We start from the raw sequence: 15214 nt of genomic DNA on the forward strand, positions 1-15214 counted from the left end.
TTTCTTCAGCTTTAGGATCCTTGATAAATTTATGGCTCGTCATATCAGGTCTCCTTAGCTTGATGAAACGAAAGGGTTCGTAGCTGCACTGAAGAAATATAATTCTAGCACATCTCCTCTGGACAAATGATCATTATTTGCCCATGTTTCTTGAACTGCTTCATGGATCCATTTTGGTAACTGTGATATCTCCGGGAAGCTTGGTGACGTTGTATAAAATGAGGCCAAAGCCCCAAATTCATACCAGAGCTTTACATCCTTAGGATTGACATTGTTTTTTAGCCAAACCCTTGGATATATTTCTGCAACATCAACCCTGCAAGTGTTCGGGTTGATTTCACTCATTGTCTTCAATTTCTCCCACTTCTGTTGATAAACCTGGAATGAAGAAATAATAGCTGGATTAGTATCAATCTTAGATTTACCATTTTCAGTGTTGGGCCTAAGATTGATCTCTTCCTCTTTTATCCCAGAGGCGGAGGGTTGACTGATGAGTTTTTCTTATCAATTGTTGCTTCATTCAATTCATCAAAAGCTGATGATAGATTAGCACTTGTTTCTTGGGTTTTGGAATCCTCAATCTTTTGTTCTACAACCAGTGGCTGTATTTTTTCTTCTTGTAAAACCAATGGTTTTAACATTTCCTGTTTATGAGAAACCAATGATTTCTCTATAGCCTTAACAATTGACCCTTGAATAGCAGCCCATAGTTGAGTTTGAGCTTGCATACATCCAATAATACGATTAGATACTTTGATCCGATCAGCTTGTTGTAACCTGCCAGTCATTTCAGCATTAATGACTAACTGGTTGAACTCGGTTTGAAGCAACCCAAGGTGTTCCCTGAGATGCCTCTGCATTTTCATGATGGAATTTACGTCACTCCCTTCCATCTCTTGTTAAGAAATCTGCAAGAATATTTTCATGAGATTTAATAATAACAATATCAAAAATATAATTTTGACATAATGCTTGTCATCTTAATAACCTAGCTTTCTCAGGTTTGGATTCAATCTTATTACTTAAAAAAGCTTTTACCTGGGTGTTATCAACCTTCAGCGTGAATTTTTTAGCAAGTAAAAATAATGGTCATTTTTCAAAAGCCCTTTTAACTGCATAAAATTCCTTCTCGTTGATATGTCATCTGATGGCCTCAGATTCTGAAAAAAGACCGCTACATTATCTGCATGGTATTTCTCCATCCGGGGTGATCTTGGTAAGGACTGCTGCTCACCATTCGTCACTGGCATCCGTGAATAATACCAGATCATCTTCATCTACGGGTATAGCCATTTTTTGGAGATTCTTACATATCTTCTTTAATTGGTTTACCCCTTTAGTATGGTCATCGGTCCATATAAACCTGGCATCCTTTTTTAACAAAGGACTGAAAACCTTTCTGTACATTGCTAGGTTGTTTATGAACATCCTTGCAAAATTAACTACTCCTAAAAAACTCTGGAGTTATTTTACATCTTTGAGTTTATCTGAAAAATTCTTTACCTTTTTCACAATATGGGGTTGTAGAATTATTCCAGTTTCATCAATCTCAATACCAAGGAATTCAATTTTCCTTGTTTCTATGACTGCTTTCTTTTCAGATAAAACCAGCCCTTCTTGTTTACAAATTTTAGAGAAAATCTCTAGGTGTTTAACGTGTTCGTCTATATTTTTTGATGCTATAAGAATATCATCAATATAAACAAACATAAAGTTGAAATAATCTTTAAAAAGGTTATCCATCTTTCTTTGAAATATCTGGGGTGCATTAGCCAATCCCATAGGCATAACTTCCCAAATATAGTGTCCTTGTGGAGTAGATAAGGCTGTGAATTTCTTACTGCCTTTTTTCATTCGAATCTGGTAAAATCCAGACTTACAGTCAAATTTTGAGAACACTCTAGCATTTTGTACAAAGCTAATTAGGTGTTCTCTACTCGTTATGAAGTACCCATCAAACTCCAGGATTTTATTAATACCTTGGTAGTTAATAACTAACATGAGTTTCCCTCTTTTTATTTCACCATGATTTCTGACCAGAAAACCTGGACTGCTATGTGGTGAAACTCCTTTTTTGATTAGACCAAGGTCCAGATGTTCCTTGATAATCATTCTCATATCCCTTTGATCTGTTATGTTCATCGGGATAGACTTATATCTGACGAATTCATACTCTTTGCCTTCCTTTAGAGTAAGACTGACTTTGAGTTGATTTCTATCCCACCATGCCAAAGGATGCTCGTTGTAACTTTCTTTGAGTCTCTTTTTGACATCTTCAAAGGATACCTTATTTTTTAACTCTATATCTCGGTGATTTAGAATTACCTTGAGAAGCTCCATATCCTCTGTTTGGAGTTCTTGTTCTGTTGTTATTTTCAACATGATTTCTCCAAACCTTCTTGGATCTTTTTATTTTTGGGTGAAAAAGTTGTTCTTTATCACCACGTTGGCTCCGAAATATTATCGGCAATTGTCGATAAAAAGCAACCTTGAGTCTTTGAACGATAATTTTATGATCACAAATTGTAGTGAACATAAGTCTTCTTGACTCATTGTCTTCTGTATACTTCTTAAACATTTGTAAGAAGTTATTTTCTAACAGGATATCAGCTCCTGTATCATAAAAATAGATTGGTGGTGTCTTTACCTTGTACCAAGGTGTTTGAATTGTTCCTCCCATAAGGATCTCTGCTTGTTTTATTCCTTTGCAAAGAATTAAAATTTTTCGAGAGAAATCTCATCCAGCAATTTTAGGCAATTCTTCTTCACATTATTCAGGGAAGATTCCTCTTTTTGCTGTACAAATTAGTGCTCTTGAGTCAATATAAGCTGCAAAGTATTCATCCTTATATTGTTCATACAACATCCCTATCGGAATGTATATGGAGAAAGGACTTGTTGTCATTTTTTAAAGGGATTACTAAATGGCCCCGCCATTTTTAACAGACTGTGTTGTAACTCAGTAATCCGATTAAGACTATTCACCTTTAGTTTTCCTAAGGCCTCAGAAGGTAGAGTATGGTTACTCATTTCTACTTTTTCAATGCGTTCTAGTAAATTATGTTCATGACTTACTAATTTCAACAGTTTCTTCTTCCTCTGTTTGTAAACAGAGTTTTCGAATCTGATTAAGGGATTGTCCCTTATCCAATTCTCTTGGTTTTCCATCTCCTAGAATTCTTATTGAATCCTCCAAGTCTTTTCTTTTGCCATGAACTCTATTCCTTTTTAAAGGCGTTTCCATGGTTTATGGTCCTCCAGAAACTCTAGGCCAAGAATGAGCTGATCCACTTCTTTTCCTGGAATTCCACAGATTTGAACTTCCAATTCTCCAATATTTATCACTCCTTGGTAAGTTCCTTTTTCTCGTTGTTCCAAATAGTAAACCGAGTTACAAGGGAACTGGTTCCGATGATTTGTAATTTCGAATACTATTTTCACTTCTTTCCATCTTTCTGGAGATCTAAGTTTTATTATTATAGAAAACTCCTTTTATTCTGGTGGAATTTCTTGAATAGGAGATTTGTCTCATCTTCTACTTGTCATTCGGTTTCCTTGGAAAGATAACCTTTGGGGTTCTATTTTAAGGTCTCTATATAGAACCGGTTTGTCTTGAATTTGAATGTCTGTTTCCTGAATTTAAGAAAACTCGATCCTTTTCGTATATTGCTTGAGCAACTTTCCCAAAGATCTCTGGAATTTCAATGAACTCATTTCTAATAAATAATTCAGAATGGTGAGTATTAGAAAGAGCATATGAAATTTGATACGTAATAGAATATGACATATTACCTTCCTTCATTAGTCTTTTTTTCCTTGAAGTTTTGATGCAACGTCAAGGCTCGAATAAAATCTCTATCAGCTAAATTGTAGGCTATTCTTGGATAAATAACTCCCACAATTTTTTCTACACACAAATTTTCCGAGATAGTTTTTAGAACTGCATCTTGTATATTCCCCATTCTTTTATCACATACTACGATATCTATGGGTGAATCTATTCCCTCTTTAAAAGTAGCTTTGATCTAATCTGGATTGCTCCAATATGGATCCAAGACATTGTCTTTGCTACTTCTGCTTTTAATTTCTGTAATTTCTCTCGAATTTCTTCAAAGGGAATTAATTGCATCTTAATTTAATTACTGGTTAATTTCATAGGGATCGCCATTTCCCTTCTGGATACCTTATAAATCAAATTATGTCTTCTTTGTCTTAGCCCTGGGTTTCCTAAGACTCTTTCAACTTGTCCTGCCAAAAATCCTTTGTACTTTTGTAATGTTGGATTTTTTCTCATAATCCTTTAGACCATATTATGAGATATCGTGGTTTGACTAAAGAACCCAGCCAAACTTTCATGCGTTTCATGCTGAAACACTTCCTCTTTGCTCTGATTCTGATTCTGATTCATCCTCAGAAACATCTTGACTAAACAATATCTCTTTTTCGTATATGCTTTCATCTGAGGGGATATCCTCAAATTGATATACTTGGACTAGATCTTGAAAGAAGACTGCATCATCCATATCTGGTGTTGCTTCAAAGAGTTTAACTCCTTTTTTTCTCGTTTTCTGGACAATTTGTAGATATATGTCCTCTTGCTCCATATGTCCAGCAGTTGCAATCCTTGAAACTTTCACTTGCTCTTGTATGAGTTCTTCTGAAATTTCTTTTTGATGGTGTTCTTCCCCTGCTTTGTGATGACCCTGTTGCTGGGGATGTTATTGTAGGTCCACTTCTTCTACCCGATCTATACGAGCTGACCTTTTGTTTGGACCAAAATGTTCTTGGTTTCCAAGAACTTTTCATTCTTTTATTATAGGGATTATTTCTGAATTTTTTCCTTTTAAATCCCCGTGATCTGTTTTCAATGATTGTTGGAAGATCATTTTCTTTACAACATAAAGGTGTACGTTTATCTATACCTCTTATTTTCTTGTAGTTCTTCTGTAATACCGCCATATGACACCATTCTGTCAATTTTCCTTTCAAAAAGGAGGCACGTCTTGCCAATGTATCAAGATTACCTGGAACGTATTCTTTAATTAGCATTTCTCTCCAGGGACTTGGCATTTTTGCGAAAAATAGCTGAATAGCTACATTTTCCTCGACTCCCGAATTCCATCTGTATTTAGTGAATAACATAATATATTCATCAACTAAACAGATATCATGTAACTCTGTTTTAAATTAAACCAATTAATTTAGTTTATGTTCGATGACACGAGATATGAAATGAATGATGAAATAAATTGAATTAGAATCTCATAAAAAATTAATGCATTACACTTGATTTGTCTTAAGTATACGCTTAAGCTCACAGTAATCGCACTTAAGCTTAAAAAGTTTAAAGCTTAACTCTCAAGTTTCGACACGCTTTACGCTTTTTAAAACCTTGATATACATAGGCGTTAACTTAAAGTACATAATTCTTTTTAAAAGATTGAAAAAATCGACTCTAGAATAAATAAAGTACACAATTGATATACATGTAATAAGTGAGGGACATTTTGCAATTTAGTCGTTCCATGGTGTCGGGAAAGAAGGCTGCCGGAACTCGAAGTGCTGACGCCATTCGCAGACGGCCTCGAATTGCTAAATATCCGATAGATGAAGGCTTAGGGTTTCGTGTGAGTGATGGTGGAGCGCAGGCGGAGGAAGCCCTTGGTGCTTGCTTCCACTGAATCACTTGTTAATTCCTTGCTCAATCCTTCTAAACACATTGATGAAGAAGCCGAAGGTAGTCATCGGATCGCTCCATATCCATTGGCGACCGGCCTGCAAGTGACTGCTGGAATTCTTAGATTCTCCAATGACGCAACTGTAGATTTGCCTGCACTCGATGATTCTTCATTGGTTGGGTTGTCCACTTCTCTGCTTAAAAGATTATCCATTACTTCAGGATCGCTGGTAATGGGTTTACGCCATTGTTGTGTTTTACGGCTATTCTGTGATGTTTATTTCGACAGATTGTGAAGTTATTATGTTAAAATAAATCTTTCTCCTTTCTCTCAAACAGATGGTTGATGAGTTGTTTTAAAAATGTTTTTTTTTTGCCTTTTGACTATATACAGATACTTATCAAGAATTCTGATGCCAACATCAGTAGAATTGGGCAAGCTGTTGCTTTAGACCCTCCCAATGCTGATGAAAACTTGTCGGGTAATGCTCCACTCTGCACGCAGTCTCCTAGGACGATGGCCGTGTTTCCGTCATACCCCTACCCTCGAATTCAGTCAGCAACTTTGGATCCTGGAGTGGCTTTTTTATCTCCTATCCTAGCATTTAACCTGAACTTGCACCATTCATGCTTAAAATCTATCGTGCAGCAAGGCATAGAGACTTTGTCATCTTTGTTTGAAGTAGAAAGGGATGTCGAAGAGATTGGGAAAGTAAATGAGTCTTTTATTAATATAGGACTTGAACCTTGGGCGCAGCAGTTACCTAAGTATGCCTCACACTTGAGAGCATCTTTTGTAAAGATACCGAAGTGTGGCACCCTTGAAAGTCTTAAAACTAGTTCATCGGTTGAAGCAAAAGATCGTCAAGAATTGATCGATGTGGCTTTAAATGCGTACTTTTCCGTTGACAGATATCTTGCTAGAGGTGATCTATTTGCAATATGCGCACGTTGGAGCTGTAAATCAGAGTTGTGCATCCCCTGCAAGCAAAAGATGTTGAATGGTGGTGACGATTTAACGTACTTCAAGGTCAATTATTATATACATACGCTGTTACCTGTTCTACTCATCCAGAGAGTTTCGTGAGGATTCCTGTTCATATATTAGAATTTTTGCCGGTTTTCAGGTTGTAGCTATGGAACCATCAGAGGAACCTGTTCTGAGAGTCAATCGAACTCAAACTGCTCTTGTTCTAGGAGGGGCTGTCTCTTCTGCTGTTCCTCCAAATCCGTTACTTTCACAAACAAAAGGTTTTTCACCTCTACAAGAGGATACAGTGCAGACTTTAGCCTCCATAATTGCACCGATGTTGTGTCCGTCGGCACTTTTATCAAAATTCAGGGTTGCTATCCTATTGCATGGTCTTCCTGGTCTGTTGTAAACTTTTAGCTCTTGTTATTTGAAAATGTCCCTTTACTTATCACAGTTCCTCAGAATAAATTGATTTGTGAACCAGCATCTGAAACTGTCTTGTTCTGATCCCAAAGCTAATTGCAGGTTGTGGGAAAAGGACTGTGATCAGATACGTTGCTCGTCAACTGGGTTTGCATGTGGTGGAATATAGTTGTCATAATTTCATGACATCTTTGGAAAACAAAGCATCAGTTGCTTTGGCTGAAGCCTTTGACGTAGCCAGCAGGTATTCTGATGCTGTTATGGCGTCGAACATAAGCTATAGTTCCTTTTCTGTTTTCATTTTCTTACACGGGGTTTGGATGGAATGGAACATTGGTTAAATCCTTATTTCAAGCGTCTGTTTTATCTCTTCTGAGCTAGTCTGCTAGTGATATTTCTGTTTTCTTCTATTCTAATTCCTCGTAGCTTTTACGTGGTATTACTATTGTAGATATCGTCCAACCATTCTTCTTCTTCGACATTTTGAAGTCTTCAGCAAATCGACCTCTCAAGAGGGATCATCTCATGAGCAAGCTGGTGTTAACTCAGAAGTTGCATCTGTTATTAAGCAGTTCACAGAGCCATGTAGCGAAGATGAATATGGTTACTTTGAAAAAAACTTACCTGATGATTCTGTAAGCTTGCTAGTTATCAAGTGTATATCACTTTATTCTCTCTCTTATGTGCAGTAGCCTTCCTCTCTACCGCACAAGTATTAATTGCTTCTAATCTGATTTTGATGTCACGGTCGACGATAGCTTCTTTGTTTGTTTTCTTTTCCCCTTTTCAACCAATTTATCTTATATATATAAAGTAAAGAAGCAACGGTTATTATAAACACTGTTCAGAACTAAAGGTTCTGATGCTTTCTGTTACACTCTGCATTGACACTGAAAAATTTTATCTTGCGACTCAAAACACTTCAGAGCAGATTTAGCCAACTTATTTAGTCATTAGATACCCTCATCGCTTTATATCCATTTTTGAGTTGCAACTCAATGCATTTGTGTTTTGAGTTTCATTCGGAAATATCAACGGTTGTCTGATCTTATTTTTTTGGATAAATACCTCAGGATGGAAATGCAAACCTTTCATATGCAGCATGTAGCTAATGAATGTTGTAGAAATGGTTATAAAGTTCTCTTATTTCTTTTGTCCAGCATTTAAAAGTTGATGAAATGATAAACTGTCATCCAGTACTCTTAATAGCCGCTGCAGATAGTTCTGAAGGTCTTCCTCCAACTATTAGGCGCTGTTTCAGTCATGAAATAAAAATGGGACCTCTCAGCGAAAAACAAAGGTTGCAATTGTTGTATCAGTCCCTTCAGAGCGTATCCCAGTCGCATCCAGATGTAAGTTATTTTATTATTTTCACCTGGATTTTGCAGTGACGTCTGCGCATACCCTGATGATTTTAGCCTTCATTCTCCTCTGCAATGTTCTTATAAAACGATTAAAGTGTTCCCTCAATCGGATGAGTATGTTTTTATACTATTATGCGAAAGGTGCATGTTGTACTTATCCAGCCGAGTTTAATAATTTAGCCACCGGAAGTAGATACTTGAATAAGAGCAATGTCATTTCAGTGATTTTGTTGCTGTATAACTAACTACCTTTTCTTTTAAGATTTTGATTTTGATTGTTCGCAATTTCATACTGTAGATCTCTGTTGAGAATATGATAAAAGATATAGTTGGACAGACATCTGGTTTCATGCCCAGAGATCTGCGGGCTCTAATTGCAGATGCAGGTGCAAATTTAATTTCCGAGGGGGGAAAGGCAGACCCTGGACTTGAAGAGAAAACATCTGAGTCCAATTTGATTGAAGATGGCAAAAAGATAAGTGCTCCACACCCAGTTCTTGGGAAAGATAACTTAGCCAAAGCCCTGGAACAATCCAAAAGAAGAAATGCATCAGCTCTTGGTACTCCAAAGGTGAACCAGACAAGGTCTTAATGAAAACTTTTGATCATTCAGATATTGTCTTTCTAGATCGAGGATGTGATATGCTTTTGATAACAACTTCACCACAAAAATGAGCATCTCTTTTTAAGTCTTTACCTTTGCCAGAAATTCATTTCTTTCAAAGAGAAATAATTTATTCTTTGAGATGTTCTTCCATTTTCCATATGCAATCATCCTAGTTATCTTTGATGATCCTACTATAGGTACCTAACATCAAATGGGAAGATGTTGGTGGACTTGAGGACGTTAAAAAATCAATTCTGGACACCGTTCAGGTAAAACAAAGTTCACTCCCTGGAAACATGGACATCATTTTGACTTTTGAGAAGAAATAGAGATTATGTTATGTTCGTAAGGTAGTCGATCCAAAAGATATTTCTTGACTATTCAATAAAATTGTATTTTACTAAAATTGAGACCCCCTGCTTTCAACTGGTGAAAGGCTGGCAAAATTTACTTCTCATTCCTTATGCTTAGATAAATGACAAGTACATTGACCATCACATTGAATCTTCATGAAAACATATTCTCTGTTCAAGCATGTTGTAGTTGTTATAGTCATATTGGACTTCCTTTTACTTGATCCTTTAGCCTGTTTTGATACTTGGTGTTCTGGATTTATATTGCCAGCTTCCTCTTCTTCACAAGGATTTATTTTCATCTGGTTTGCGTAAACGATCAGGGGTTCTTCTTTATGGTCCTCCAGGGACAGGAAAGGTAGGTTCTGCTTGGAACATCCCCCACTTTTTTCCGTTATGATGTATCTGATAAGTTCTTAGATTAGAACCCAGTATTATTAATTTTCTGGTGTTATTTTCAGACATTACTGGCAAAAGCTGTTGCCACAGAATGTTCCTTGAACTTTCTGAGTGTAAAAGGACCTGAATTGATAAACATGTACATTGGAGAGTCAGAGAAAAACATCCGAGACATTTTTCAGAAGGTAGAAAGTGCTTTTATTCTATTCTCAGGTGCACCTCACAAAAGATTCAGGTTCAAATTAAGAATTGTTTTTGTTGAATTCTACTGTGTTTTTTTAGGCCAGAGCAGCTCGCCCATGTGTTATATTTTTTGATGAACTTGACTCTCTTGCCCCAGCCCGAGGTGCCTCTGGAGATTCTGGGGGTGTTATGGACAGAGTTGTTTCTCAGGTAAGGATAATGACAATCCTTTTGGAACATACTTGGAATGTCCTGATGAAAGCGAGAATAACAACTGTTACGCTAACAATGACATGAAGTTTTATTTTTTATTATATTTATACTTTGTATCAGTCATGTGATTGCCTAATATGATTTATTTATGTCTAGATGCTCGCAGAAATTGATGGGCTGAGTGATTCTTCTCAGGTTTGTTGTTGTACTTCACTGCAGTTACTTGTTAATTTTCTTTCCACCTCTATTCTTTTAGTTGATTCGCCTTCTTTATTTCCTTCTTCCACTTCACTTTTAGTTTTTTATTGTGGGGTTCTATAGGACTTGTTCATAATAGGTGCTAGCAACAGGCCAGATCTCATTGACCCTGCACTTCTGAGGCCAGGCAGATTTGATAAGCTCCTCTATGTTGGTGTAAATGCGGAAGCATCTTACAGGGAGAGGTTTGTTTTGTTTTGTTTTGTTTTTATTCTTTTGTAATTCATCTTCTCAATATACTTTCATTGAAGTTGGTCCATTCTCTTTTTCCAGGGTCCTTGAAGCTCTTACAAGGAAGTTTAAACTGCATAAATATGTGTCATTGTATGAGATAGCACAGAAATGCCCTCCAAATTTTACTGGTGCTGATATGTATGCTCTTTGTGCTGATGCTTGGTTTCGAGCTGCAAAAAACAAGGTACGTCCCGCCTTGTCTCATCATTCCGAACTTTGCATCTGAGTAATAATTTCATGGTATTGCCAACTTTTCACATTCTTTGACTCACTCGCCCATGATAGAGATTTTAGGAATCAAATTCTCACTTCGATACTTCCAAGTGTGCTTTGCAGCTAGAACCAGAGAAGTAAAGGCTACTATACCACCTTATTGATTTACATTTAATTAAGAACGTTTCTTTATAACCATTTTTCTAGGCATTAGGTGCGGACTCCAACTCGAGCTTGGATGATGGACCCGACTCCATCGTTGTTGAGTATGAGGATTTTATTGAGGTAACAATAACCTACTTGCACATGTCGAAGATTTCACATATCGTCTAATTAGATTCGACCTTCTCTTTTTTTTTATTTGTGTCTGAGTCATTGTTCTGCGCCTTGAAGGCATTAAGAGAACTGTCTCCGTCCCTGTCTATGGCTGAGCTGAAGAAATATGAGTTGCTGCGGGATCAATTTCAAGGGCCGTCAAGGATGAACTGACTCAGTTTTGTGTACTTTTAATCATTTGTTATTGTTGCTCTATAATAATGCTAATAATCTCTGGTCAACTTGTCACAATATTCAATAAGCTCCCAAACATTGATGTACATATAATAGTTTCAAGTCAACCGATAGATAATATATATTCAATAGCAAATTGTCCCCTGTTTTAGTTCACATGCATAATAAATACAAGATGGCATTCAGATAATTTTTGGCAGATAAAATAAAAGTGGGAATCAAACAAATAATAATATCCCAAAGTCTTTTGAAGCATTAAACATAAAAATATTGCCTAAAATGCATTTCTTGAAGCATATTCCTCGTGTATGTCAATTGCATTGCCTTCACATGTACTTTTGGGCCCTTTTTATGTAACTAGAAAACAAAGACTCATTCAAAATAAGCCGAGTGGGGACGAACATGCGTGGTTGCTCCTTTTTAGTCGAATTAAATTTAAAATATAAACTTTAATTCATCTGGAAATAAATTTCTGTTATTGTATTTGGATGAGGTAATGTTTGGCTATTGGCAACCAGGTTTACCTGTAATATATAGTGGAACCAAACAAATGGATAATAACGGAAATATATAAATTCCATGGAAAATAATTGACGGCGTAGATTTCTTCTGCCGTAACGAATTGAGTTTGAGAATTGGTGGATCACATAATCTTAAAAGCCAAAAATAAATAAAGAGCAAAAAAAGAACTGGAAAATGCTGGCACGCGATATGGATAAGGACCAGAATTTTTATGTAGGCTTGAGCAATTTGACCGACAGCCTAGTTTGTCTGAGCTTGGGATATGGTAATAAATACTTTGATGAATGGATTTTTATCATGAATGAGATTTTAAAATATTAATTTTACCAAAATATTTAATCAGTTAGTAGTTTTAAAATTATTATATGATGAAAATGTTTGTTAGATACCACAACTACTATATTGATACGAAGAAGAGAGAATGTTTTTGTAAGATGATTTTTTTGTTCTTTATATTTTAGATAAGTTGATCTGATTAATATTTTTTGTAAAAAAAAAAAGATAATAATTTTTTGATATAAAATAATGTTTTTTCATTATAATCAAGTTAAATGAAATATCCGTTTCACAAAATTAATTTATAAAATCGTTTCATTCGATGTTTTGTGTTAAGAGAAATAGAGGAGAAAATTGTTGCTTTATATTAAAAGTAAGAAAAGAGGAGCATCTATTTAATTGTTAAAGATGTTCTTTTCAAGATCTATAGGAAAGAAATATATAAATTGTTTTAACTATTATGATACGTCTTAGTTTTTAATGATTTATAACTTTGGCGTCGTGTCACACGTTCCCATACCATACCATATGAAATTGAATTTAGTATTCGAATGACAAGTGGCAAATGATTGTTTTCTTAATTAATCCAACCAAGAATAATGGTATGTAAATAATAGAAAATTTTGCCCTTGTACATGAATAAACGTTTTGGGAAAAAAAGTTTTTGTATTAAAAAGGGGGGCATGTATAGTTATTAGGTTGACAGATTTGGAGACTTGTTTCACACTCGTGTCACTCATGCATCGGCAAATCAAAATATATCACTCAAATTCAAAAGCTAGTAAAAATATCCTAAAAATAAAAATAAAAAAACCTAGTACAAATATCTATCTACATCAGTGTAAGAATTCTCGAACACTTTTTTTTTTTTTTTTTTTTTCTAGCTGTCCAAATACAATAGATTGTAGTAGGGAACGCCAACGCACGTATTTTCATGATGTTAGAAGAGTTATTATAAACATTCTTGAACCCTTTCAAAACACACAACATGATTGATATAACAAATTAAGGGAATTGTTAAAGAAAAATGATTAATGTAGAAATTAATTAAACAATATTTTATGAAATATTTATATAATAATTATTAATTACTAGATGGAATTGTTAGCATCTATTCTATTGTACATAATTTCAACAGCTGGAAATGCATCTTCTAAAAACTGTTGGCCTACCTTCAAAGTTCAAACACAAGAATGGACAGGACCCCATATATATATATTAATTAATTAATGAAAAAATTATAGCCGCGTTTGAATATTTTCTCCAGCTAATGTTCAAATATTATTATTATTATTATTAGCACGAGTCAGTAGTCACCCCCTCGTCTCAAATTATTCAAACAAATCCACTCCATGTTTAATTCTTAAATCTATGGATTTGGAATCCCTTAATTACTTGTTATTATCGAATTTTTTAATCACTATACATATATGGCGGGATATAAATTTTTACTTAATTAATGGACTCATTGGAAATCCATGATTTCAAATTTTGTGCATTGGAATCATTCAATTCAATGGAGCCAAAAAGTCATGCATGGATTAATAGATAGAGAAGTTCTTTTATAGCAAAGTTAGTTGGAAATAGTACCATACTGATCATGTGTGGTACATGCATGGTTTACGCTTCAAGCTGCGGCAAGCATCTCATGAACTTGATAGTTGATACCATTCAAGTTTAATACAACTGAGAATTTAATTTAATTTAATTTATAAGTTCAAGCTTTATAACGAGTTCACTTTCAAGCTCCACTTTATATCGTTCACAAGCTAAAAAATTCAAAACTAAAAATATATCTGATATTTTAATGACATTTTTAGTGTTAATAACTTTATACAGAAAGCTAATGAATTAACCTTTTTATAAACTCAAGGTCACAAGTCAAACTCATGATCAATGGATGTTTTAATGTGAAGTTTGCATGCAATCCTTAACTTAAAGCTGATTTTTTTTTTAAATATTTCGAGCAGTGATGCAACTAATTAATATCTTTTGTACGTAAAACCAAAAAGAGTGGATCCTTCGTCACAAATCTATATTTGTGAGATTGATTCGATTTAATTATTTGCAGTGAAAAATAATATTTTTGATATAAAAAACAAAAAAAATTATGAATCTATCGGATCGAATATTTGTATTACAAAATTGATTCGTAAGACAGTCTTATAAGTATTTTTGTGAACAAAAAATTAGGGTTAGATTACTCTACACAAAAAGCGAAGCCATACTAATTAGAGGGAAAACATTTATTGAAGTGATTTGCATGACATTGAAGTCGAACGGCAATGTGATTTTCACAAACATTATATTTGTTTATAGAAATAGAACAGTCTCAATCAAAATAGCTAGAATCCTTGCTAATACAAAAATAAAATTATTGATTTGAAAGAAAATAAGATCTATGCATATCTTCTGAATATCACGACATATCTTAATACATAATTAGAGATCGTGTAAGAATTTTTGATATCATCCATATACATACAAAATTTCATTTAATGAAAAAATGTTACATTTAATGAGATATAACTATTTACCTAAAAATCTAACAAATATGAAATATCTTTTTTTCGAAAAATATTAAATTAGAAATTATTTTATTACAATAGAATATTTCAGAAATCTTTTTATATGATATGATATATATTTTTTAAGACCTGAAAAACATGCATCAACACGCGCCAAATAGGTCGTGTGATGGTATGGCGCGTGCAATCTATAATTTCTTTCGGACAAAAAGCCGTTCTGAATTCTGATCAAGCCAATGTTCTTTTTTTTTTTTTTTCTCCCCTTATTTGAAAAAAAAATGTTTATTACCGCGGTTAAAAAAGTGAAAACAGCTATATTCCATGAAACTTGTCGAATAAATAAGAATATTCGTATTTTCCGATGAATATGATGATTTTGTTTTTTTCTGTCTTCCTTTTTTTATTTTTAAAAAATTTAATTAAATTTATCTTTTCGGTTTCAATTTTGTCACGCTATTATTATTACATGTGGTGGTATATA

The 15214-nt window shown here is 34.5% G+C and overlaps 1 protein-coding gene across 2 annotated transcripts; it reads left to right on the plus strand.

The window, feature by feature from the left end:
* Nucleotides 1-5511: 5511 nt before the first annotated feature.
* LOC140879989 (peroxisomal ATPase PEX6) lies at nucleotides 5512-11523 on the plus strand. 2 transcript variants are annotated; one of them, XM_073284007.1, is made up of 16 exons: nucleotides 5512-5907; nucleotides 6072-6707; nucleotides 6805-7048; nucleotides 7176-7317; nucleotides 7525-7708; nucleotides 8234-8425; nucleotides 8736-9008; nucleotides 9242-9313; nucleotides 9669-9755; nucleotides 9859-9981; nucleotides 10079-10189; nucleotides 10349-10387; nucleotides 10514-10635; nucleotides 10724-10868; nucleotides 11105-11182; nucleotides 11291-11523. In XM_073284007.1, exons 1-16 carry the CDS (start codon nucleotides 5635-5637, stop codon nucleotides 11384-11386), a joined length of 2817 nt encoding a protein of 938 aa, XP_073140108.1. In that variant the 5' UTR covers nucleotides 5512-5634; the 3' UTR covers nucleotides 11387-11523. The 2 variants fall into 2 exon arrangements, with proteins under 2 accessions (XP_073140108.1, XP_073140109.1); XM_073284008.1 differs by lacking the exons at nucleotides 10724-10868; nucleotides 11105-11182; nucleotides 11291-11523 and having other exon boundaries at nucleotides 10359-10387; nucleotides 10514-10636.
* The last annotated feature ends 3691 nt before the right edge of the window (nucleotides 11524-15214 follow it).

Source organism: Henckelia pumila, chromosome 2 (genome assembly GCF_033568475.1).
Source record: "Henckelia pumila isolate YLH828 chromosome 2, ASM3356847v2, whole genome shotgun sequence".
NCBI classification, from domain to species: Eukaryota; Viridiplantae; Streptophyta; class Magnoliopsida; order Lamiales; family Gesneriaceae; genus Henckelia; species Henckelia pumila.

What these genes read in the sequence shown, in the direction of transcription:
- LOC140879989 (XM_073284007.1), top strand. Translation starts at nt 5,635, where the DNA reads ATGGTGGAGCGCAGGCGGAGGAAGCCCTTGGTGCTTGCTTCCACTGAA. An exon ending in TATCCCAGTCGCATCCAGAT is followed by an intron (nt 8,426 to 8,735) that starts GTAAGTTATTTT and finishes TTCATACTGTAG; the next exon opens with ATCTCTGTTGAGAATATGAT. An exon ending in CAATTCTGGACACCGTTCAG is followed by an intron (nt 9,314 to 9,668) that starts GTAAAACAAAGT and finishes TTATATTGCCAG; the next exon opens with CTTCCTCTTCTTCACAAGGA.